Source organism: Brachionichthys hirsutus, chromosome 2 (assembly GCF_040956055.1).
Source record: "Brachionichthys hirsutus isolate HB-005 chromosome 2, CSIRO-AGI_Bhir_v1, whole genome shotgun sequence".
In the NCBI taxonomy this organism is placed as follows: Eukaryota; Metazoa; Chordata; class Actinopteri; order Lophiiformes; family Brachionichthyidae; genus Brachionichthys; species Brachionichthys hirsutus.
Window position 1 is genome coordinate 15474707 of NC_090898.1, and position 22506 is coordinate 15497212.

Below are 22506 nucleotides of genomic sequence, written 5' to 3' on the forward strand. Positions count from 1 at the left end.
TCCGAGCTCGGACAATGAATTACCGGTAAGATGGATAGACGGGCGCGCGTATCTGTGCCCGGACAGCGGTGGGAACGGCGGCGGCGCGCCGTGCGTAAAGGCGCCCGGAGGCGGCTGCGCGCCACAGCCCGGTGCCGCTGGGGGGGCTCTCGGTTTGTTTGACCCTTCTTTCATGGATCTCATGATGGGAGAGACAACCGACGACCTGGTCAGGGAGGTGGAGGAACTAAGATCGGAGAACGAATACTTAAAGGTGGGTTTAACGCAAACTACTTATTCTGGTTTAAATGACATTTAGTTCCTGATTTACCTCCGTTTTAATCTGAATGTCCGCTTTTGGTTGCTGATTATTTGATCTGCAGGAAGCTCTCCGGCAGGAATCAAACCTCAACGCCATTGTTTATGTTATTATTATTATTATTATCAGTCATCTGAAGCGTTACTTGTTCTGGCCTGTTCAAATAAAGGTGCTATAGTGTAAACTAAACAATAGGAAATAAGCAGTTTCTGAGAAGTCCTCATCCCAAAAACGTAGTTCCTGGAATGAAATGACGTCACTTGAAGGCAGTAATTAAACTTAATTGCAGTTTCCTCTGGAGTCTGGAGAGACGTTTACCTCGGAGCGTTCCTTCGTTGGGCAAGTCGACTCTCTGATGTTCATTCTGTTCATCCTTTCATCTGTTGTGGCTTTTCTTATTAGAACACAGTCATTGTAAGATGTGATAATTTATCCATCTGAGATTCCGACTTCTGTCCTAAAGCGTCGACCCGCTGCGGGCAAGCGGGCTTGAACGCATAATTAAAAGCAGGCGGCGGCTCTTCCTTAACGGCTGCCATTCCGTGTTGCTTCTTTGCGGCTGCAGGATGAAGTGGAGGAGCTTCGCTGCGAGATGCTGGAAATGCGTGACGTGTTCCAGGAGGAGGAAGTCTACCGGCTGCAGGATCTGAGGCTGCAGCTGGAGCAGGCCAACAAGACCTGCCGCATCCTGCAGTACCGCCTCCGCAAGGTGGAGCGCCGCAGCATCCGGGTGGCTCAGACCGGACAGGTGGACGGGGAGCTGGTCAGGAGCCTGGAGCATGACATCAAGGTCGGACGTCTTCCCCCCTCCTCCTCCTCCTCCTCCTCCTTCCTGCTGGTGTGGTCTCATTAAAACTCACACGTAGCTATAAACAGCCAGAGCTCCTCGTCCTAAAGGGCCTTTTGCCTGAATCACTTCTGCTTCTGCTGCCAAAATCTCTTCAGCTCGTCCTTCCAAACCGTTTTATCCCGTTTCAGTTTGTTATTCGCTCACAGCGAAGGGCCGGATTTGTTTGAGTCACCGAGTGGAGCCCAACGTTCTCCTTCTGTTCGTCGGCACCACAGAAAATGTTGTTAGTTTGAAATGTCTTCATCATCATGCATCCTGTTTGTAATTTTTGTCGTCCCGTGGTCTAGTTAAGTGACGAGCGTGGAACATAAAACCTCCGTAATCTGGATCAGAATCCCGGCAGAGCTTTGCTCCGCTGTTAAACGAGACTCCATTGTGGCGGCCAGACTCTCTTTCTTTCAGCCAGGGTGTGTGTGGTGGTGTAAAGTTACCCCCCCACCCCCACCCCCACCCCGCCTTACCCCCTATAGCCCTCTCATATATTGAATTCCACTCTCAAGAGTTCCCTCGTAAAACATCTCTCCGCTTTATCCAAACGACGTGCCGCTCGGCGAACGTTCCCGAGTGCAGCTCTGTGCTGCAGCTCATCCGACGGGAGCTTAAAGGTAGACCGAGCGAGCGCTGACGCCTTGCTGTCGACTCCGCTTCCAGGTGGCAAAGAGCGTGTCTCTCCGGCTGCACAACGAGCTGGAGGCGGTGCAGAAGAAGAACTCCCAGTTGGAGTGGGAAAACGAGGCGCTCGGCGAGAAGACGCAGGAGCTGGAAGTGTCCAAGCAGGTCTTACAGGCCGAGGTGGAGAAAGCCCGAGAGGTGAAGGCCCGGCACCGAATCACCGTCGGAGCACCTCGCTGGTCCCAGCGGCGTATTTGTTTTTTAAGCTTCCTGAATGATTTAGGTTCGGCTTGTTTAAGTTAAACGAGGGAGTAGGAGAGCGAGAATCCTTACAAATATTGAACCAGGAGTTTCATTTGCATATACGCCTTAGAAAGATCTTAAGTCAAACTTAGACTAAATCGCCACGGAAACATAAGCCGCCTCCATCCCTCTGGTATAGGAATCCTCCTCTAAAACACAGCTGTCCCCATCGCAGCCAGTTGTCCCTCTCCTCCTCGCTGTCAGGTGACACTTGACCCCGGGGGGGGGGGGGGGCACGGCAGCAGCTGCCCGGTGCCTGGGCCGGGTGAAGCAGCCCGGTATGCCGCAGCCTGAACTCCAGACCGGGCTGATATCCTCAGCTGATGCATCTAGAAAAGGGAGCGAGGCTACAACGGATGCCAGAAATAGCCTTTCTCTCGCTATTAAGCGAGGCTAAATCTGGATCAGCGCGTATTACGGAATTCAATGAGGCCGGCGTTTGCGTGCCGACACACTGACCTACAACCGTCCCCGCCCACGCGTCCATCAAACGGAGGCTGCCGCACCCCGACCGCCATTCAATTTCTCACTCCCGCTACTCGTTTTATTTTCACGGGCCCCCCCTTTCAGCCCCGATGACTCCTGCAATTACGATTGTGCACTTCGGCGCCACGTGTTCAGCTTAATCCAGGATTCGGCGCTTTGGCACGAGCTCAGTCTGGCCCAATCATCGGAGACATCTGCTAGGCCCTTTTATCCACTTAGACGACCTCATCTAGGGGGGCAGGACGCAGCCTGCATGGCCGGTTGGGCCGGATGGCGAGAGTCAGAGCATCCCTGATGATAATGGGACCATAAATAAGGGGTTGTAAAGACACAGTAACGTTCAGATCAGGAAGTTGATTTGTTGCTTTTACGCCTTATTCCTGAGAGGTAGATGAGCCGGTTGAAATCGGGGTAAATTCTCACAGCAAAAGAGTTGCTTTTAGTGAGTAACTTCTAAACTAATGATGATGTCAATGTGAATCCAGTTGCTAAAGTTTTGTTTTCATCGGTAAGGAATCTAAAAAATATAGATAAAATAAATGTAGGACCCTTATTTCTAGTGTAAATCACAATATGGTGGGACTGAGGCGCTTGGCGGAGGTCTGCGCTCTCCGAGTGCTTTTCTAGTATCATATGTCGTATCTTCTCACGAAACCCTCGAAAGGAAATGTGACATTTTTCTGCTGACTTCTGAATATTTCCACCCCCAATGATCATCTCTGCCACGTTTCCGTAAATCAGAGCACTCTGAAGAAGAAAAGCAGTCGATCTACATCCTTCAAGTCTGAGAAGAGGCTCTCTCAACCGATTGAGGTTCGATATGTGCCGCGTCTTATTTATGTGATCCATCACCTTCGTCGGAAGGCTATTCATTGTCGCTTTGTACGCACAAATAGGACGACGGCGCCGATCTCAGGTGCCAACTCCACTTTGCTAAAGAAGAATTAGCTCTCATCTGCAAGAAGCTCACCAAGCTGGCGTCAGACGGCGAAGCGATGCGCGAGGAGCTGGCGAAATACCGCTCGGTCTACGGCGACGTGGACGTCACCCAGCCACCGGGGGGCAGACAGAGCGCCAGCCACGCCCGGGAGGCGGAGGTCAAGGTTCACCTCAGACTGGTGGAAGAGGAGGCCACGCTCCTCAGCCGGCGTATCGTTGAACTGGAGATAGAAAACCGCGGGCTGCGAGAAGAAATGAGGGACCTGAGGGAGAAAATAGGGAGAGGAGGCGAGGAAGAGGAAGAGGAAGAGGAAGAGAATCAAGAAACGCCGGAGGAAAATCTGTCAGACAGTCGGGGAGGTTTGAAAACGGGATGCTCGGCGTGCGAGACGGGACAAGACGAGGCGGCGGGAGAAGGTCAACGTGACCTTGAGACATCTTTGTCCCAGACAGAGGACGCTCCCGGCCGTGTCCCTCGAGAAGGTCCGGTCGGTGGCGAGCAGGAACCCTCAGAGAGTCCTGAGGGTGAAGGCCACGAAACGCGTGACGGGGGTGTCGAAGGACTGACGGCGAAAGACTACGAGACTCTCCAAACCCTCCGAGATCATTCCCGCATTTTGGTTTCGGCCATTCGACTGCTGGAGACGCCGCCGAAGGACGGCCGCCGCTCATCGCCGCCCCGCGATGCTTTAGCCTCCCGGACAGACGCGGAGTCGAACGGGAAGACGCAGGCGTTCTCACCGGGACCTTTGGGCGAGGCTTGGGCGCCGCTACAGGCCATGCTGTTGGGTTTCATCGATCGGGTGGAAGTGTTCCTGACAGGAGAAGACTTGGGCGAACTCGCCGTTCACAGAGACGGCTGCGACTGGGACTTTGACGCTCAGGGTGCGGCCGCGTGGAGTCGGGGCAGAGGACGACCGATGAGAACTTCTTTCCAGTGGGACCTCCTGCACGGCTGCAGGGACCCGAAAATGCGACTTTCATTGCAGATTTTGTGGCTCCTTCATCAGTGGTGTCAAGTTCGAGTTCCGGGGCTGGATGGAAAAGAGGTGAAAACCCAACCGAAGCGTTTGATTTCTGTCGTTGAGGTAGCTCCGTCGTCAATCTACGCCGTGCGTTTCTTGTTTTGTTTTGTTTTTTTAATGCAGGGGAAACACAAAACCGCATCTGCGCTCCAGGGATTGTTGCAGGATCTTGTCGCGGAGCTTCGGGACGACTTGGAGGCCGAGGCCACCCGGGGCGAGGCCACCCGGGGCGAGGCCGCCGAGGTGAGGCTGGGCGTCCGCGTCGGAGGCGGGTCGTCCTGCTGATGATCCGTCCTGCTGGACTTCATCAGGCATCGTGGAGAGACTCACGCCAGAGTATTTAGGCTAATCTCTTGGAGAGGCTTCAGCCCGACGGGGGGGGGGCTGCACGAAAAGCACTCTGAGCGGCCGCCGTGCACGGTCGACGCCTGATGCACGAGTTGGGGCCTTAAAGCGCAGCTCTGAAATTCTACGTGCACGCTGCTGATGTTTTTCCTCTTTATTTCACCAGCTAGTCTGTAATCCCTCCTTTCCTCAGAGCCGCAATTTGTTTGACGCGAAAAGCGAGCTCTCGCAGTCCCGCTAGCGCTTCTGTGGGACTCAAAGCTACGAGTCAGCCGCCGTGTCTGTCTTTGCTGACACTGCAGCTCGCCGTTATCATCCTTTCGGAGTTTCTGACTTTGATGTCGACATCCAAGCTGTAATTGCGACGTCTTCTCCATTACGATAGCCACGTTAACGCTCGAGCTACAGCGCTAACGCAATGGCTTGAAGGTTTGACCTGATGAAAACTCAAAGGATCTGGGGATCAAAAAGGTCTGTGCAAAATTCTGCCAGTCCGTCCAGTCGCTGTTGAGATGGTCTGAAATGATTGAAGCGCCTTGAACCTGTTATTCTTTTTGATCTTTATTTCCCCTCTCTTTGCTCAGGCTACCGTCGGCGCCATCTTCCACGCTGCCGCTGACAGGTCTGTGTTTTCCGTATATTCATCTCACTCTCGTCTCTCTGAGGTCTTAATTCGCGCGTCGCTTGCTTTTCTGAAAATCTGCAGCCTCAAAGGGAAACGATTCAGGGGCCCGTTTCCTCCGCGCGGCTGCACGAGAAGGAACTGGTGCTACTTGAGCCAGGAGGCGGCCCGGCTGGACCAGGAGGACCCCGTTAGGACCTGGGACCATCTCATCATGCCGCTTAGCTTCCCCGGTCTGGACTTTGAGCAGATGTCCCTGGACAGGAGCCACACTGCCCCGGAGAAGTCGGCCTTCCGAATCTACTACAGCCCCCCGTCTGCTCGCAGAGTCCGGCTGGCTCAGCTGAAGCAAAGCCCGGCCGCAGACGGGGGTTCCGTCAACACGGCCTCCCCTTGGTGCACGCCGCCGACCGCCTTCTCTCAGCTCTACGTGAGCGACTCCGCCAACCTCAGCGATGACATGAAGGAAATGAGCGCCAGCTGGAGGCAGAAGGTCCTGGTCGCTCCACCGGAGACGAGGGGAAGGTCACCGGGGCACTGGGTGGGCGTGGCCTGCTCGGGTACTCAGACCCAAACGAAGCCGCAGACGGTGAGTGTTGGTCTGCAGACTGATGGGACGCATGAGGCGGCTGCCGCGAGAAGCAGCCCCCCCAGAGTCCCGAGCTCGGCCCTGGGCTCGGCCCGGTCGCTGGATGGAGCGGGAGGAAGAGTCGACAGGCCCAGAGCCGCCGCCTCTTCGCCGAAACTGTACCGGAGACACTCCAGTTCCGGCGCGTCCTCTCCCCACTCGTCCACCAATCTGAGCTCCTCCTCGTCCGCCTCCGCCTCCAGAGAGCAGGCGATGTGGAACCTGAATCACCAAAGCAACGGCGGCGGCGTCCCGTGGAGCAGACAAAGCGGCCACAGAGGAGGCGCAGGGCCGACCCTCGGTTCTCCGAGCAGCTCCACGGCTTCCAGCAAACCTGCGAGCGCCAACCGTTACGGCATGGTGACGGAGTTCCTACGCAGGGTGAGCGGCCGCGCGGAGAAACCGGGCGCCGGCCACAAAACGAAGGGAGGCCTGAAGAACCTGGAAAGGGTTCCGGCGGCGAGGCCTCCCGCCTCTCCGCTGCAGAGGAGCGACAGCGTGACCAGGATCGTCAACCAGAGGTTCATGAAGCAGAGAGAGGAGAAGGGGAGCGGCGTGACCCACGGCGTCCGACACCGCCGGAGCACCGTGGCAGCCGAGGTGAGCGGCGGCGTGGGAAGCGTGTCTGTCTCGCGTTTAAAGCTGTGGAACGAAAACAGAATCCCGTTCCTGGCATTTCACCGCGTTTCCCGTCTCACGTCTGTCCTCTCCTCCGGTTCTCCCGAACAGGACGGGAACTACGACTGCAGCTCCGGCGGCACCTTGACCTTCTGCTTCGCCCGCTCGTCTCGCTCCGGCCAGAGGCAACCGTCAAACCAGAGCAAGGCCGCCAGGCGCAGACGCTCGCCTCCAGCCGGGACGGCGGCGGAATCCCAGACCTGCGAGTGAACGGCAGGAGAAACGCCGGCGATGCTGTTACCTGTTAACTGTTTAGGAATCTAAAATGTCAAAAATGTCGAGATTGAACTGGGTGAACTGGTAGACGGTGTTCGGGTTGTTTTGGACACTCGTGGTGACTCGGTGTTGTGACTGGTGCAATTTGTGCAACCCATCTCTATGGATGGAGAGATTCTGCACTTGTATTGTGGACTGAAAATTAATTTTATATCATCTGTCTTGCATTTTGTCGAGAATAACTTTGTTTTGTTGAATAAATCTTATTACACCTCCGCCAAGGATTTTGTTTTTTTATATATATATATATATATTATATTCAGTTTTCTCATTTAAAGTTCACAAACACTGCCAGTGCTAACGTATATTCACATGAAAAAATCTGGTGTTCTAGTTGGAGGTTATATTTTTGATGCTGTTTGTTTGTCAGCAGAATTATGGAAAAACTGCAGATTTGACCTTGATGAAAAAAAATCTGAAGATGGGTCTTGGTCTAATTTAGATCCCATTAAATTTTGAGAGCGATCCGGATACCCGTCTGGATTTTTTTTTGTACTGTACTTATAATGGAGGCTTAAAAAAAAAAAAAAGAGTTTCTTGGCGGAGGTCCGCGCTCTCCTAGTTTAAGTTGTTCTCTCCAAGCTGTCTTATCACACGCTCAAAAAGAAAGTGCTAAGAAGTTAATAAGATCACATGTCCTTGTCTGTGAGTGGCGTACACCCTCTCTCTCTCTCTCAGATTGTGCGCTACTGAAACGCTGCTGCAGCACAGTTTGAAGCGAAGCGTCTGGATTACACCTGGAATTATTGCCTCGCAGCGGGAGGTGGCAGATCCGCTTCAGATCTGTCTCCTGTCGGCAGCAGCTGACCGGCCGTGGTCAAGGACAGAGCAGCTAAAACGAGTCACGCAATCACATGGTGTCACGTTTCCACTCAGCAAATGTGTTCATGCTTCAAACATAAACGACGTGTGGGTCCCATCCCAGAGGACGGCCTAGATTCATACACCTGAGAAGGTGCATTTTTATTACGTAAATCAAACTTGATGAGGTACAAGAATATCATGAACAGGATGTTATATTAAAAATAGGGTTAACCCGGCACAAGATTATCATGTAGGGCCCCAAAAATGTTCCAGATAGATTATCTGCTCTTTTTAGGTCATTTGAGTAGATTTCTTTTTTTTTTTATCCAAATAATTTTCACCACGAAACATACAAAAAAAGTACATGACATAAAATTAAAAGAATTAGTGTGACCCCCATTAACATCAATATAATATACAAAAGACTGATATTTCATATAGAAATACTTTAAATCAAAATACACTCAAGAGTTGTAGAAATGCGCCGCTGCGTGGACTTACCAGTCTCTTTGTGTTGAATGAAACAGCGGCTAGTCTGTCCCTCAGTAAATCTAGCAATGATTATCTTAATTTAATTAATCGCACAATGAAAGAGATTAAACAAAAGCAATACCAAAAAACGGGGAAAACCTGCTTTCAAATAGAGAAACGGTTATTTAGTTCCATCCCACCTCTGCCTCCAGTCGCACAGACAGGAACGCCGCAGTTACGCTGCAGTTCCTGATCTCCCCCGAGGGGGGCGCTGAAGCCTCAGCGCTGCCCCTTTTCTTCAGTTTTGTTCCATCTTTATGGCGCTCGTTGGTTGACACAGCGGAGCTAGTAGCTAGTAGCTAGTAGCTCCTCCGCTTCGCTCGGAGATGTTCCGGTTCGCGTTTGGACATAAATCTGAGTCCGAATGGAGGCCGTGTTCTCCCGGTTCGGCTCTTATAACTTCGAGGCCGACCGGCGGTTTCAGGAAGGACTGAAGACTTTAAACGGAAGCGGCGGAAACGCGCACGAAAACAAAGTGCTGGACATGAAACTGTTCTTTTATGACAGGTGCGTGACGTCACACCGTCAAGGAGACGCCGCAACGCCTTCTATTCTCATAATTATTGATACGTTTGAACACTTGGAACCCAGCCCGTTTCTTAACTTGCCTTTAAAATGGCGTCCCTCTTTATCATTCAATGTTTTATCAGGTTTGTGGAGCCGATAGACCGGAGAAGCTACAAACACTGGAGCCCTCCTCCTCCTCCTCCTCCTGGTGTGATGCAGGTGGGCGATGAAGAGCTGCACCAGAGGACCGGTTTCGATCCCGACTGTCCTGTCAGCATCAACCAGAGAGCAGAGACGGAGGGGACACGTCTCTCCTTCACGGAGGTGATGCGGCTGGTCCAGGAGGGGAAGGAGGTGCCCGGGTTGACGAAGCCGGATGTAAAAGCGTCCAACCGGAGTCCCACCGCGTCTCGGATGGAAAGGATGTCAAAACCCTGGGACGTACCGTCCAAGTCCAAGTGATCCCGAGCTTCTGACGGGCGCAAATGGGCTTTAAAAAACATTTCCTAAGTGAAGAAATGTTCAAAATATTTGTTGTTTGTACATGTAGGTTCTCATTTATAGACGACGCCTTCGAAAAGGTTGAAAAACACGCTGAATCCACGTTAAAGGAGAACAAGAGCGCAGCATAAACGCGTCATTAAAGCTCCCGAACTATTGAAAACTCATTTAGTGTTTTAGTTCTACGCGTAGAAAGAGAATAAGAGATTCTGCGAGGCGGGCTGGACTCGCCTCAGTGAGGTCGGACGGCGCCGCTTACTGATGTTGTAAAATAGAAGGAAATAAAGACAATTATTATTGAATTTGAGGGTTTTATTTGAGATGCCGAAGTAAAAAAAGTAAACATTTTGGCTCAGATGAGTTTAAATGCCTGAGAAAGAGTCACGAGTACACTTTGTTCAGTTTGTTTTCTTCAAGCTATAAATCACACGACTTTTTTTTTATTATTATTATTTCATTAAAACACACAGTTGAAAAAATCAACACACATGAGAACTACAAGTTAGAAGAAAAGTTCACTTTGAGGTGGCGCAGATTAAGGTCACAGGTAAAAACAGAACATCAGCACCGTCAGGGATCAGACGGTCCACTGCGGACCCGTCACACAGAACCAGCAGGTATCAGACGGTCCACTGCGGACCCGTCACACAGAACCAGCGGGGATCAGACGGTCCACTGCGGACCCGTCACACAGAACCAACGGGGATCAGACGGTCCACTGCGGACCCGTCACACAGCAGGGATCAGACGGTCCACTGCGGACCCGGCACACAGAACCAGCAGGGATCAGACGGTCCACTGCGGACCCGTCACACAGAACCAGCAGGGATCAGACGGTCCACTGCGGACCCGTCGCACAGAACCAGCGGGGATCAGACGGTCCACTGCGGACCCGTCGCACAGAACCAGCAGGGATCAGACGGTCCACTGCGGACCCGTCGCACAGAACCAGCAGGGATCAGACGGTCCACTGCGGACCCGTCACACAGCAGGGATCAGACGGTCCACTGCGGACCCGTCACACAGCAGGGATCAGACGGTCCACTGCGGACCCGGCACACAGAACCAGCAGGGATCAGACGGTCCACTGCGGACCCGTCACACAGAACCAGCAGGGATCAGACGGTCCACTGCGGACCCGGCACACAGAACCAGCAGGGATCAGACGGTCCACTGCGGACCCGTCACACAGAACCAACGGGGATCAGACGGTCCACTGCGGACCCGTCACACAGCAGGGATCAGACGGTCCACTGCGGACCCGTCACACAGAACCAGCAGGGATCAGACGGTCCACTGCGGACCCGGCACACAGAACCAGCGGTCCAAACACAAAGCAGCACCGTCAGCTCGACTCCAACAGGGTTGGATTGAACTTTAAAAACGAAGAGAATTAGGAAAAGCTTAACGTTTCCATAAAAAGAAGCACAGATTTCTTTACCGATTCATCTCTAGATTAAGTTCTTGACTACTTGAATGGTTCAGATGTTTTGTCCGGTTAAACTGGTGAAAAGTCTGTTTCCATTTTCCCCAGTGTCTTATTTTTTTGGCTGTCATTTTAAATTAAGGCAAGATTTTCTACAACCCCCCCCCACCCCCCCCGTTTAAAACAATTGTACGTACAAAACGAACATCTGTACGTACAGCACATGTTTTAAATCCGCACAGTGTTTTTATTTTAAAAAGGCACCTTCGCGTTAAAACAAAGCAGCGAGCCTCTGCTTGCCCAACTTCCGTCATTACAAATAAAGTTTTTTTTGTTTTGTTTTTTATGACGCTCAATCTTTTTGTTATTAAAGTGGGGAAACGTGAAAAACGACCGTCCTGATCCTCCGTCTGCAGCGCCGACTGACAGCAAATACAAAAGACGGCAGTTTTTCCACAATGAGTGGACACAGAATGTTTTTGGTTTGCTATAAATAGTTTTCTATAAATCGTGCAAATACAGTGAATAAAACTACAGTGAGAATGAATTTGGATTAAAAAAAAAGCACATTTAAAAACTGTCTGGTTCAAGAATAGATTCGCAGCAAACGATTAAAAACCTTATAAAGTACGGACGCTGTAGAAACGTGTTCATTCTTATAAATTAAATACAAAATTTCTTTTTTTTAATCCAGTGTTGAGGTAGCGACCTTGGGCCTGCACCGCGGAGCGAGGTCAACGGTTCGGATTCACCGAGTGATCGAGGAAAACTGGACGTCCAGATAATTAAATCACAAGAACGACGATAAGAACCTGCAGGAAGACCAGGAAGCTGTTTTCCTCTAAGCTGATTGGTCGGCACCGGAGCTAATGAGGTTCTCCAGATGTCTCCAGCTGAGCAGGATGGTGACTCCTAAAAAGTTAGACCAGCTTCCGGATGCAGGAAAACCCGAGTTAAGCCCAGCGATGATCCGCCGCAGCTCGCTCCGTGATTCAGGCCCATATTCTGAGCAACGTTAATATTGGATCACTGTCGTCTATCGAAAGGAGGAAAAGCCCTGAAACGTGGCGCCGTCCGGCGGCGGCGACCGAAGACCGGCAGGATTCCTTTCTACAAGTCACGCTAAATGTAAAAGAAGAAGAAAAAACAGTCTGAACTACAAGGCGGAGGAGAGACGGAGGAGAGACGGAGGAGAGACGGAGGAGAGAGGGAGGAGAGAGGGAGGAGAGGCGGAGGAGAGACGGAGGAGAGAGGGAGGAGAGACGGAGGAGATGGAGGAGAGATGGAGGAGAGGGGGAGGAGAGGCGGAGGAGAGAGGGAGGAGAGAGGGAGGAGAGACGGAGGAGAGATGGAGGAGAGGAGGAGGAGAGGCGGAGGAGAGAGGGAGGAGAGGCGGAGGAGAGACGGAGGAGAGAGGGAGGAGAGGCGGAGGAGAGACGGAGGAGAGAGGGAGGAGAGACGGAGGAGAGAGGGAGGAGAGACGGAGGAGAGACGGAGGAGAGACGGAGGAGAGAGGGAGGAGAGAGGGAGGAGAGACGGAGGAGAGACGGAGGAGAGACGGAGGAGAGAGGGAGGAGAGACGGAGGAGAGACGGAGGAGAGAGGGAGGAGAGACGGAGGAGAGACGGAGGAGAGGCGGAGGAGAGAGGGAGGAGAGACGGAGGAGAGACGGAGGAGAGACGGAGGAGAGAGGGAGGAGAGACGGAGGAGAGACGGAGGAGAGAGGGAGGAGAGACGGAGGAGAGAGGGAGGAGAGACGGAGGAGAGACGGAGGAGAGACGGAGGAGAGAGGGAGGAGAGAGGGAGGAGAGACGGAGGAGAGACGGAGGAGAGACGGAGGAGAGAGGGAGGAGAGACGGAGGAGAGACGGAGGAGAGACGGAGGAGAGAGGGCGGACAGAGGGAGGAGAGACGGAGGAGAGAGGGAGGAGAGACGGAGGAGAGACGGAGGAGAGAGGGAGGATTCCGTTCACAGCTGCTTCTCGCATTGGAAATAATCCTTCAGGGGGGCGAAGAGGTGTCGGATGACGGGCACGCTCCAGGAGCGGCCCAGAACTCTCTGCCGCTGCATCCGGCCCATGTTGTTCACGTCCGTGTAATGTTTGGGGAAGCCGAAGATCCTGGAAGAGGAAACGTCCGTTGACTGCGAGCGCACAGACAGGAGAGCGGGACGCTGGCGGCGCCGGGATTCCTTACTGCTCCATCTCGGTGCACCACAGGTAGTCCTCCTTGCCGTTCATGTCGACGGGCAGCGGGCCCATCTTGCCCTGCCGGATGGAGTTGGATTTTGTCGTGATGGTGCGGACTTTGTCGAACTGGAAGGAGAGACGACGGGTTCAGTGTCACAAGTCGCTGAAACGCTTCGAGGGCTGATGGGGGTCTTTTTTTTGGGTTTTTTTGTCCCGGGAACTCTACCTTGGCACTGCGTCCGACTTCCAGACAATCCTGGAGGGTCACTTTGTCGTCCAGAGACGTAGCCAGAGGTCTAAAGAGAAACACGGAGGAGCCGCGGCGCCGCGTCAGGAGCAGAGATTTCGCCTCCTGGTGGAAGAACCGGCACGGATTCCTACGTACCTGTTCATGCCCGGGAGGTTCCCCCAAAAGTAGCGCGCTCGGTGAGCCGGGCTGACTTTGATCGCATCGATGAGGATTGGATTACACTGAAAAAGAAAAGACGATCAGAGATTGCAGACGCTCGCCTCTTGTGAGACAGTAAACACGGCGTTTCCGGATCAGAGGGGCCAAACCTGCGCTAGCTTGCTGCTCCGGAACGGGGAAAGATACAACTACAACTGTAACACATATGAAACTAGAATGAACTATGAGTGTTCACACCAAATGTGAAGTCTCTAGCTCCAGAATGGAGGTCAGGATGGACTCTTGAAAAATGCCGATTTTAGAACGCAAATTAGCTCTCAGATCCGGATTGGGATCCGGATCCGGCCGAAATTAGTCATGGTCATAGACCTTTATCTAAGGAGTACTTATGTGTGATTTTTTTTCAGATCCGTACCGCCATGCGTTTTGAAGAGATTAAGAAAAATGTCAAAAAGTGCCCGATCTCGCAATGTTAAAGAATCCTTTAAATAATTCTAGAATCTGGATCCAAATCCGGATCAACGCCATTCTCGGGGAGGACCGAGCCACGGACAGAACCTTGCTTGCGTAAAAAATTCAAGTTGATTGGGTTCCTAGTTTTAGAGTTATGCGCGCGGACAGACAGACAGACAGACAAACAAACGGACCCAATTGCAATATCCTCGCCTCCCCTTTTGCGAGGGTGAAAAAGGAAACAAATACAAAGATCGAGCTGCAAAATGGGAGTCAAATATCCCCGGTCACCTCGAGGAACCTGCCGATGTCGGACTTGTCGTGGGCGCTCATGAAGACGACGTTCTCAAACAGCCAGAAGAACGGCCGCTCGTCGCCCTCCTTCGGCTTCAGCATGGCCAGGATGCGGTAGAACTCGAAGAAGAGCCGCCCGGTTCCCTCTGCAGGACGAACGGGGGACAGAACCAGTGAGACGTCGGGGGGGGGGGGGGGGGGACGCCGGCGCCGTGTCAGCTCAGGGGACTCGTACCGAATAATCCCTTCCGGAGCGGGTTGACCATGGACAGGTCGTTGCACGGACTGCCCCCGATCAGCAGGTCGAACGGGCCCCATTCCGCCAGCTGGAACGCAACGGCTGCACGTTAAGCGGCTATCTCCGGCGCCGTTTACGGCTCAGGCTCCTCCCTCCGCCGCCCCGGCCCGTACTCACGTGCTTCCTGGTGATGGTCCGGACATCGTTCACGTACTCGATCTTCCCCTGGTGCTTGACCATCCCCACGGTGATGGAATCGTCGCAGATCTCCGAGGCGATGTAGCGCTCCACCTTGAAGCCCATGTCCCTGAGCACCAGGTACCCTGGGGGGGGGGGGGGATACACTTACAGGTAAATGACCTGGATTGTTGCGTAGCAGGCGACAGCGTGACACGCGTGAGCCGACCTGTTGCGATGCCGTCAAAAAGCGAGAGCACTCTGATTGGCCGGCGCCGGTCGGCGGGGATGGAGGGATACACCCTGTGAGGCTCCTGCGATAAACGGCGGCACGGACGCCGCTCGGCTTTTTAAAATCTGCTCCTCGCATCGTCAGACGTGAACAATCGTGCGCTACGTACGAACTCCTGGGCGCTGTTGTTGACGAAGAAGTCCTGAACCTTGACGCTCCAGTCCGGCCTCAGGTTGAGGTTCCCGTCACACTGCGCCGGTTCACACATCAAGCAGCTCCACGGGTCGACGTCCTTCAGCGTGTCGAAGGTTCCTGGACCGATCAGGATGTCCAGACAGTCCTTACAGAAACACCTGGGGGGGGGGGGCGGGGGGGGGATGATAAATAGACGTCTCGCCTCCTGCTAGCAGCTTCGAGCTCCCGGGTTGCGTTCACCTGCAGCAGCTGGCGTTGCCACAGAGGATCACCTCTAAGCCGCCGCAGCACACGGTGCAGTAGGACTGGTAGCCGTCTTCGTCGTAGCGATACAGCGTCTCGGTGAAGTTCTCCTGCGCACGGTGACACGGCGTTAGCGGCGGTGGCGTTTCAGACGACCGGGCGGCGGCGGAGGGACACGAGAGATGAGGTCACCTTGCATTTTAGACAAAGACCGCCTTTAAACAACGGGTGCTGCACGCCGACCTCCGACGAGCCGCAAGCCAAGCAAAAATCTGGAACAGCAAAGGTTAATTCCGTAAAAAACGAAGCGGTCGTTTCAAATCGAGTAGAAAAGTCTGACGCAAAAAAACGCACCTTCGATCGTTTTGCCTTTCTCATTCAACTTTCCTCTGATTGATTCTGTAAAGTGGAATAAAACGACGGTGACGACGGCTCGAAGCCTGCGTGGGTGGCGGGCGACTAAACGGCGGTTACCTCTGTTGCAGGCGACGGCGGACGCGCTCGCCTTGCTCTTAATCACATATTTCCTTTTTGCTGGCGGCTGGTAGTCAGACAGGGACGAGTCGGACGAACCGTGAGAGGCGGCGGCGTCTAATGTAAACAACAACAACATCAACAACAAGATGTTTATCTTTTGAGACGGCCCCAATGTAGCTCGGATCCACAAACCGTCTCCTACCAGGAGGGGCGAACCCTTCAGGCCCCGTCGGGAGGAATCCCTCAAAGGCCCAGTCCAGCATCAGCTTCAGCTCTTTCTCTTTGATCCCTTCCGCCTCGGCGAAAGACTTGGAACATCGTTCACCTGCTAACTGCAGACGACAAACGCTCGTCACTGGTCTCTGATCAGCTGCTGCTGATTATCACTGAAAGCCCCCCCCCCAGCGTGAGAACAAATATCTGGCACCCAACTCAGGGCAACACCCTCCCCTAAACTTATCAGTAAACTGCTGAAAGATCAATCAGGCACAAGAAAAGACAATATTCCCGGATGTAAAATCTTAAAGCTCAATCCGGACCAGGCTTTTATTTCTACGCAGCTGGCGACTCGTCCGGGGTGTAACCGGCGACCCGTATTTTGGATAAGCGGCTGAAGGGCGGGACGATTGCGAATGAAAAACCAGCCTATAAAGAATTAGGACGTTTACGCAGGTGGGCGTGGGAAAAAAAAGAGTCCGATCCTGGAAAGGCGTTTCCGTCTTTTACCTCAATGATCTGGAAGATGGCTTCCTTGTAGACGGGCAAGCCGTCGAAGGAGTTCTTGCAGAAGCACTTGGCGAAGGCGCCGAACGACACCAGACCTTCCGTGTAGATCTGCAACGCGCAGAAAGGAGAGCGGCTCAAACGCGGTTCGGCGCCCGGCGCGGCGCGCTCCTTGCAGACGGCGGGCCGCTAACCTCCGAGAACATCCCGTCTCCGAACCACTCCACCCGCCGCATTCCGGGCGGGGAGGATTTGTTCTTCCAAGGCATCACCATTCCGGGCCACCAGGAGAAGCCCTTCACCTTCCCCCACACCAGCTGCCCCGCCAGGAAGCCTTTCCCATCCTGCAGAAAAAAGGAAGATGGCGGCCGTCCTCAACGTCTCAGAGACACCAGCTCGCAGCTTTGACGTGTGTCTCACCCGGTAGGAACTCTTCCTCCGTCCTCTCGCCGGGGGTTTACTGGAAGGAGACGTCTCCTCCACCTGAGGGTTGAACAACTTTGTTTATCTCTGTCTCTCTAGATTCGCCGCCGTCCACCTGGATTTGAGTTTTAATCTCAGGTGCGACAGAAAGAATCATTCAGTAGGAGAAGACGAGAATAAAAAAAAAAAAACAGGCACAAAGAAACGTCTTCTTCAGACTAAAGGATCTAAACTTTAACGCGGGACTCAGAATAAAGGACGTTATCTCTCTTTTGTCTTATTTGACTCGCCGTTATGTGATGGGAGCAAACGCTGAACGTCCAAATGCTAATCCCTGCAGTGTTCCGAGGTCTATCCGTGCTTAATTTGTTTAATTTTTAAGTTTAAAAAGTAAAAAGTAAAAAAAAAAAAGAAGAAGAAAAAAAAAAAAGAATATTTGAATGCTTCTGATGGTTCACCTACCGCCTCATCGTGGGACTCCAGACTCTTCCTGTCCGGATCCAGACAGTCGGGCTTGGACCCGCCGCTGGCGCCGGCCTGGAACACGCCGCGGGCCTGCGGCTTCTGGCGGAGGCTGCTTTCCCAGCCGAAACCTCCTCGGCTGTTCTCCTGAGAGACGACACACTTAAAACACGGTGCAGACGGAAACGCGCAGCTAGCACGTAGCGGCGCGCGCGCTACACCTCGTTGCGCCGCCGACGCCTCCGGGGGGGGGCGATGTCTGGAATAGTCATTTATCAGAATTCACTTTTGACAGCTTCCTGTTCGGTTGGTTTCGAGGATCCCTTTTTTTTGTGTTTCGACTATTAAAACATTAAAACTGCCGCGTTTAGATGTGGAAACGGAGCAGAAGATCTTTACCTCTCTCCACGAGGCGTAATGTTCAGCTATCGGTTCTTCAGGAGAGAGAAATGGAAAGTTACTTTACAAGCGCTACAAAATAACCTGCGACTTTGTAGATAATGCAAATAAAAAGGTTCAAAGTGTTCAACCGACCGTTTATCTTGGACAGGTGGACGGCGCACGGCTTCACTGTCGGAGAGACGCGTTTATCTCATCGGTTGCTTGTGCAGAACGTGAATTTAAAAAACGACGTTTGCATCCTGCTTACGTTTATTGTGAAGCTGGGGCCCGCCGTCGTCCTCGCCGTCCGTGACGGCCCGGCTCTCCGGGAACGGGAAGGCGTCCTCATTTCCCAAAGACTGGGACAAAGGAGTGCACAATGATGAGTGCACGTGACAAAACCCGGGGGGGGGGGGGTTCAGAGGCAGCGTTTAAAATACCTTGCTGAAAACTCGCTGGGCGTCCAGTGGAGGACGGGGGAACGACAGGAGGGTCAAAAGGAGCCTCCTGAGGACGGAGGTGCGCTTGGTGCCCCTCAGCGCCCGGGCCCAGCGCTGCTCTAGCGACGCCACTGCCGGCTCCTCCTTCTCGCCTCCGCCCTCGGCCAGCTGATACTCCTGAAACTCCCTCGCGAGCTGGCTGACCTTCTCGGGAGAACGGCAGATTCCCAGTTTGGCGCCGAGCTCGCCGACCGCCTTCGGGCCGCTCCGGGGGCTCATCAGCTGGGCGACGCCCTTCAGCGCGTCCTCGCTCAGAGGCAGTTCTTCTGCGAGGCAACCCGTGAGAGCGACGTAGAAGCGCAGCGCCTCCTCCCGGAGCAGCGCCAGCGCCGCCGTGTTCTCCGGCCGCTCGAGGAAGTCCGCCGCGGCGTCCCCGCCCACGTCGAGCTCGGGGCAGAAAAAGTGGAAGCTCTCGTTCTTGAGGATTTGGGCGTCGTGCTCTTTGAGGAAGCGGACGGCGGCATGAGGGCGGAGGAAGCTGCGGGCGTAGGAGCGGAGCAGGTCGCTCGCCTGCTCCAGGATGAGCGTGATCTCGGCGCCTTCTGGCGTTTGCACGAGTCTCTGGAAGCCGCGCAGCGGCCGCAGCGCCCGCTCCAGGAACACGAAGGTCGCCTTGACTTTGGGATCCTGCAGCTGGGAGCAGATCGACTTCGCTCGCTCTTCGTCTTCGTCGCAAGACTGGAAGTAGGAAATGAGATCCGGCCACACTTCCAGGAGTTTCGTGACAAACAGGCAGAACGCCAGGCAGCCGGCGTCGAGGTGGAACGGAGCGTTTTCGCCGGCAGCGCCGGCGAAAAGGCCGTCGAGGTGGCTGCTCCTGGGGCAGAGGGCGTGGTGGGCGTGGATGTCCGCCATCAGCTCCTGAACCTGATTGGAGAGCGTCTTCATCCCGGCGCGGCAGGCGGCGTCGGCGACCCCGAACAGCCCGCCGAAGGCGACGGCGTTTGGGTTGAGCTTCCTGAGATGCGAGCAGATCTCCTCCGAGGCGGCGACGTTTCCGTCGCAATAAACAGCGGCGAGATTCTTCACGGGCAACTGGAACGTCGTCAGGGTCGCCACCACTGAGGCGGCGGTTTGATCGCCCGAGGCGTCCGCCGACTGGAGAGCGTCCAGGAATCGGACGCGACGCCTGGAGGCGACGGCGTCAAAGAAGCCGACGAGGACGACGGAGACGGTGTCGCCCTCGCCCAGCGCTACCCGTCCGTAAACGTACACGCAGTACGGGGTGCGCCGGCACGCCGATGTGATGTCTTTGGGGTGCTCGGCCCCCAGCTGGCAAAGTGCAAAATGCCTGGACGGCCCCTCCCCGCCGGCCGCGCCGGCGTGACAGAGTTTGCAGATGAAACGGACGGCGGCGTCGCTGCAGGGCGGCGGCTCAGAGGCGCGGTTCGGCCGACCGGCGTGCGTAGAAGACGGCGCCCCCCTGTGTTTTTTGGTCTGCGCGTGCCGCTGGAGATCCCCGAGGCCCCGGTGAAACGTGAGCAGGTTCACGTTACAAGAGCGGCAGTAAGAGTAGCGCTCGCCGAGGCCGCTGCGCTCGGCCCAATCGAAAACATCGTTCCACTTTTCGGAATAAAGGAAAGCGTTCAAGGCGCCGGTGCCGTTCTCATCCAGTTCGGGTCTCCCTAAGGGAACAGGAAGGGGGCGGGGCCATTTGGTATGAACGTGAGTTTATTATCACGGTGATGCAAAACGTCACGCCGCACTTACAGGAAGTGGGAGGCGCCACGGTGATGGGGCTGATCTCAAGGCTGCCCCGGGCCGTCACGGCGTCGTACTCGACGTTTTTCACGTTGGCCTTGTGGAACGCTCGGAGCCACTTCAGGATCTCGAAGTTGCTCTTGAAGTCCCCTTTTATGAGTCGGTCAACTGGGATGGTCTAAAAAAATGAACACCTCAGCTTCAGTACACGGGCGCGGCTCGGTGTGTGTGTGTGTGCGTGCGTGTGCGTGCGTGTGTGTGTGCGTGTGTGCGTGTGCGTGTGTGTGCGTGCGTGTGTGTGTGTGTGTGTGTGTGCGCGTGTGTGTGTGGGCCACATGAGGCGCTGCAGAGACTGACAGCAAAGCATCGTCTGTCTGAGAGAAAACTTTAGAGCATTAATGCTTATTTAACTACCAAGTTATTTTTGTTTCCTTTTTCATTTGAGTTCGTATTTTTCTACATTTTTAAGCCAATATTTTCACTTTTACTGCAAAGGAATATCGCCTCCAAATATCGCTTATCGGCCTCCTCGGCTACTAATGATCGGTATCGGCATCGGTCCCTGCTAAAAACCAACCGTCAACGCTAACCTGCGGGATGTCGTTCTTGCTGAAGGCTTCGTGAAGGAGCCCGAAGTTGTGCTTACAGTCGTCCTCGTCCTGCGCATCAAACTTCACCTTCGTCATGTCCACGGAGCCGGGAACGGTGCAATCCATGATCTGACAGTAGCACGCACCTGCGAGGTCGAACGGGTACGAAGACGGTTTGGGAATCGGTTACACACACACGCACATCACTTCTATTTGTTTCTCGCTGGCTAAATCGGACACGTGGCTGAACGGCTCACCTGAACCCATCTGCTGCAGCTCTTTGAATTTGGTCTTCAGCAGGTTGTTGACCCAGGCCAGCAAACTGAAGCGGTTGTGCTTTTCTGGGTTGGAGTTCGGAATCACGACCGTGCGGCTCGTCATCTTGCAGCGCTCTAAAAAAAATATTAAAAAAAGATGAATCACGAAACATGATTTGTTTAACATCAGGGGGGGTGAATACAGTCGGGGTCAAGTTTTAGATTCCTGCCTGATGCGGCAAATGGATTTTTTTGAAGACTTTGTATTCGGTGTTAAAAATATTAAAAATATGAAATAAAATATATAAAATCTTATATGGCGTTCACGGAAAGACATTTTTAAATATGTGTCTTTCATCATGACTTCACCCACAAATCCTCATATCATGTATTATAAAACCTTGACCTATTTATTACAGAGGTACAACCAATTTAAAAAACAATTATGTATATTTTAAAACATGAGAACATTTTTCAAACACTTCCGGCTTAGTTTTGATGTATAAACTTTCCAAACGGATGCTTTTTAATGCCAGACATTACCCCCTGCCCCATTAATGACTTCTGTGCGTGGGTTCTAATCCCCTATTGCTTGTCTGAAGGGAAAAGGGAAAAGATTCCTCCATTAAATCGTCAAAACGTGTGTGTGTTTTTTTTTTGCTTGGAGGACACGCTCAGATCCAACATCCGGGACACTTCGGCCACGCTGTTGTCTCCTCCCCCTTTTCTCCTCAATGTACAGAAAGAAAGAAAAAAGAAAAAAAAACTCAAATGAAATCTCGCGTTGTCTTTCTTTTGCCGCGAAAGTTCCCAGTTCTCAACTTTCACTGTCAAGGAAACTACTTTACATCATAAATGTCGCCGCAGACGCGCAATACAGAATAAATGTTTACGTCTCACGGGTTGCGTTTGTCACCATTGCGCTCACGGCTACAACACGCCTCACAGGAAGGCAAGCGGTCTGCGTGTTGAACGCTATAAAGAAGCCCTAAGTGACATTAAAGGGAAAAAAAAAAGGTCTAACAGAATGAGAGGCGACGAACGTTAAAAGCCGACAAAGCGCGCACGGGCACGTCGCTATAAACACCGGCGTAAATAAACACCTTCAAGTCAATTATCGGGAAGTCAAACATGTCTGTCCCCCCTCCCCGGTCTCTCGGTCCGGTGTGCCTGTTTCTCCCGAGCCGGTCTTTGTGTGGTCAGCCCCGAACAAGCTCCGCATTAAAAGAGAACAATAAAACCCGAACAGCGTCAACCTGTGGTCATAATCCGGCATTATTCCTTATCGGAATAAAGCACCGTCAGAAGCGACTGGTTAATATAGTTAACGCTTATCGTGCGGGTTAGTCGACTAACCTCGTCTGCTCCCTCGTAGACTATCCTCCCGACTCTCAGCTTCGTCCTGGGGCGCATTCTCAGCTTCGCACCGGCCCTTGTGACGTACCCACGATGCGGGGATGACACAATGGCCCGTCGATGATGGGGGGGGTTGCCTCACAATGGAACCGCAAAAATCAGGTTATCCAACCCGAACCCTGGGATTACGAGCCCGTTGGAAACTAAGCACTGGGTTATCAATAATGGGTCTAAAACGCTGCTAGCGCCGCTATTTAAAAGTTAAAACAAACATGGCGGCGGAATAATGTCCCACTCTGTGCTTTTTGTTGTTGTTGCGCCGTAAACAGTTCGTCACCACCTAGCATTTACAATTAGCAAGACTGATCAATAATTAG

At 53.4% G+C, this 22506-nt stretch overlaps 1 protein-coding gene across 1 annotated transcript; it reads right to left on the reverse strand.

Annotated features, from left to right (window-relative positions):
• Positions 1-12798: 12798 nt before the first annotated feature.
• LOC137898792 (DNA (cytosine-5)-methyltransferase 3A-like) lies at positions 12799-20897 on the reverse strand. The gene is made up of 25 exons (XM_068742845.1): positions 20774-20897; positions 20517-20662; positions 19920-20104; positions 18166-19846; positions 17994-18084; positions 17879-17914; positions 17744-17778; positions 17345-17491; positions 16880-16942; positions 16654-16803; positions 16463-16570; positions 15939-16068; positions 15734-15850; positions 15614-15658; positions 15452-15531; positions 15257-15369; positions 14991-15174; positions 14819-14903; positions 14590-14735; positions 14410-14500; positions 14172-14320; positions 13404-13489; positions 13245-13314; positions 13026-13144; positions 12799-12949 (listed from the first exon to the last, which is right to left on the reverse strand). Exons 1-25 carry the CDS (start codon positions 20895-20897, stop codon positions 12799-12801), a joined length of 4332 nt encoding a protein of 1443 aa, XP_068598946.1.
• Positions 20898-22506: the final 1609 nt, after the last annotated feature.

Coding starts and splice junctions, on each gene's coding strand:
- LOC137898792 (XM_068742845.1), bottom strand. CDS start 20,897: ATGACGAGCCGCACGGTCGTGATTCCGAACTCCAACCCAGAAAAGCAC. Junction 14,501..14,589: donor GGACCATCACCAGGAAGCAC/GTGAGTACGGGC, acceptor GTTGCGTTCCAG/CTGGCGGAATGGGGCCCGTT. Junction 12,950..13,025: donor TGGTGCACCGAGATGGAGCA/GTAAGGAATCCC, acceptor TTCCTCTTCCAG/GATCTTCGGCTTCCCCAAAC.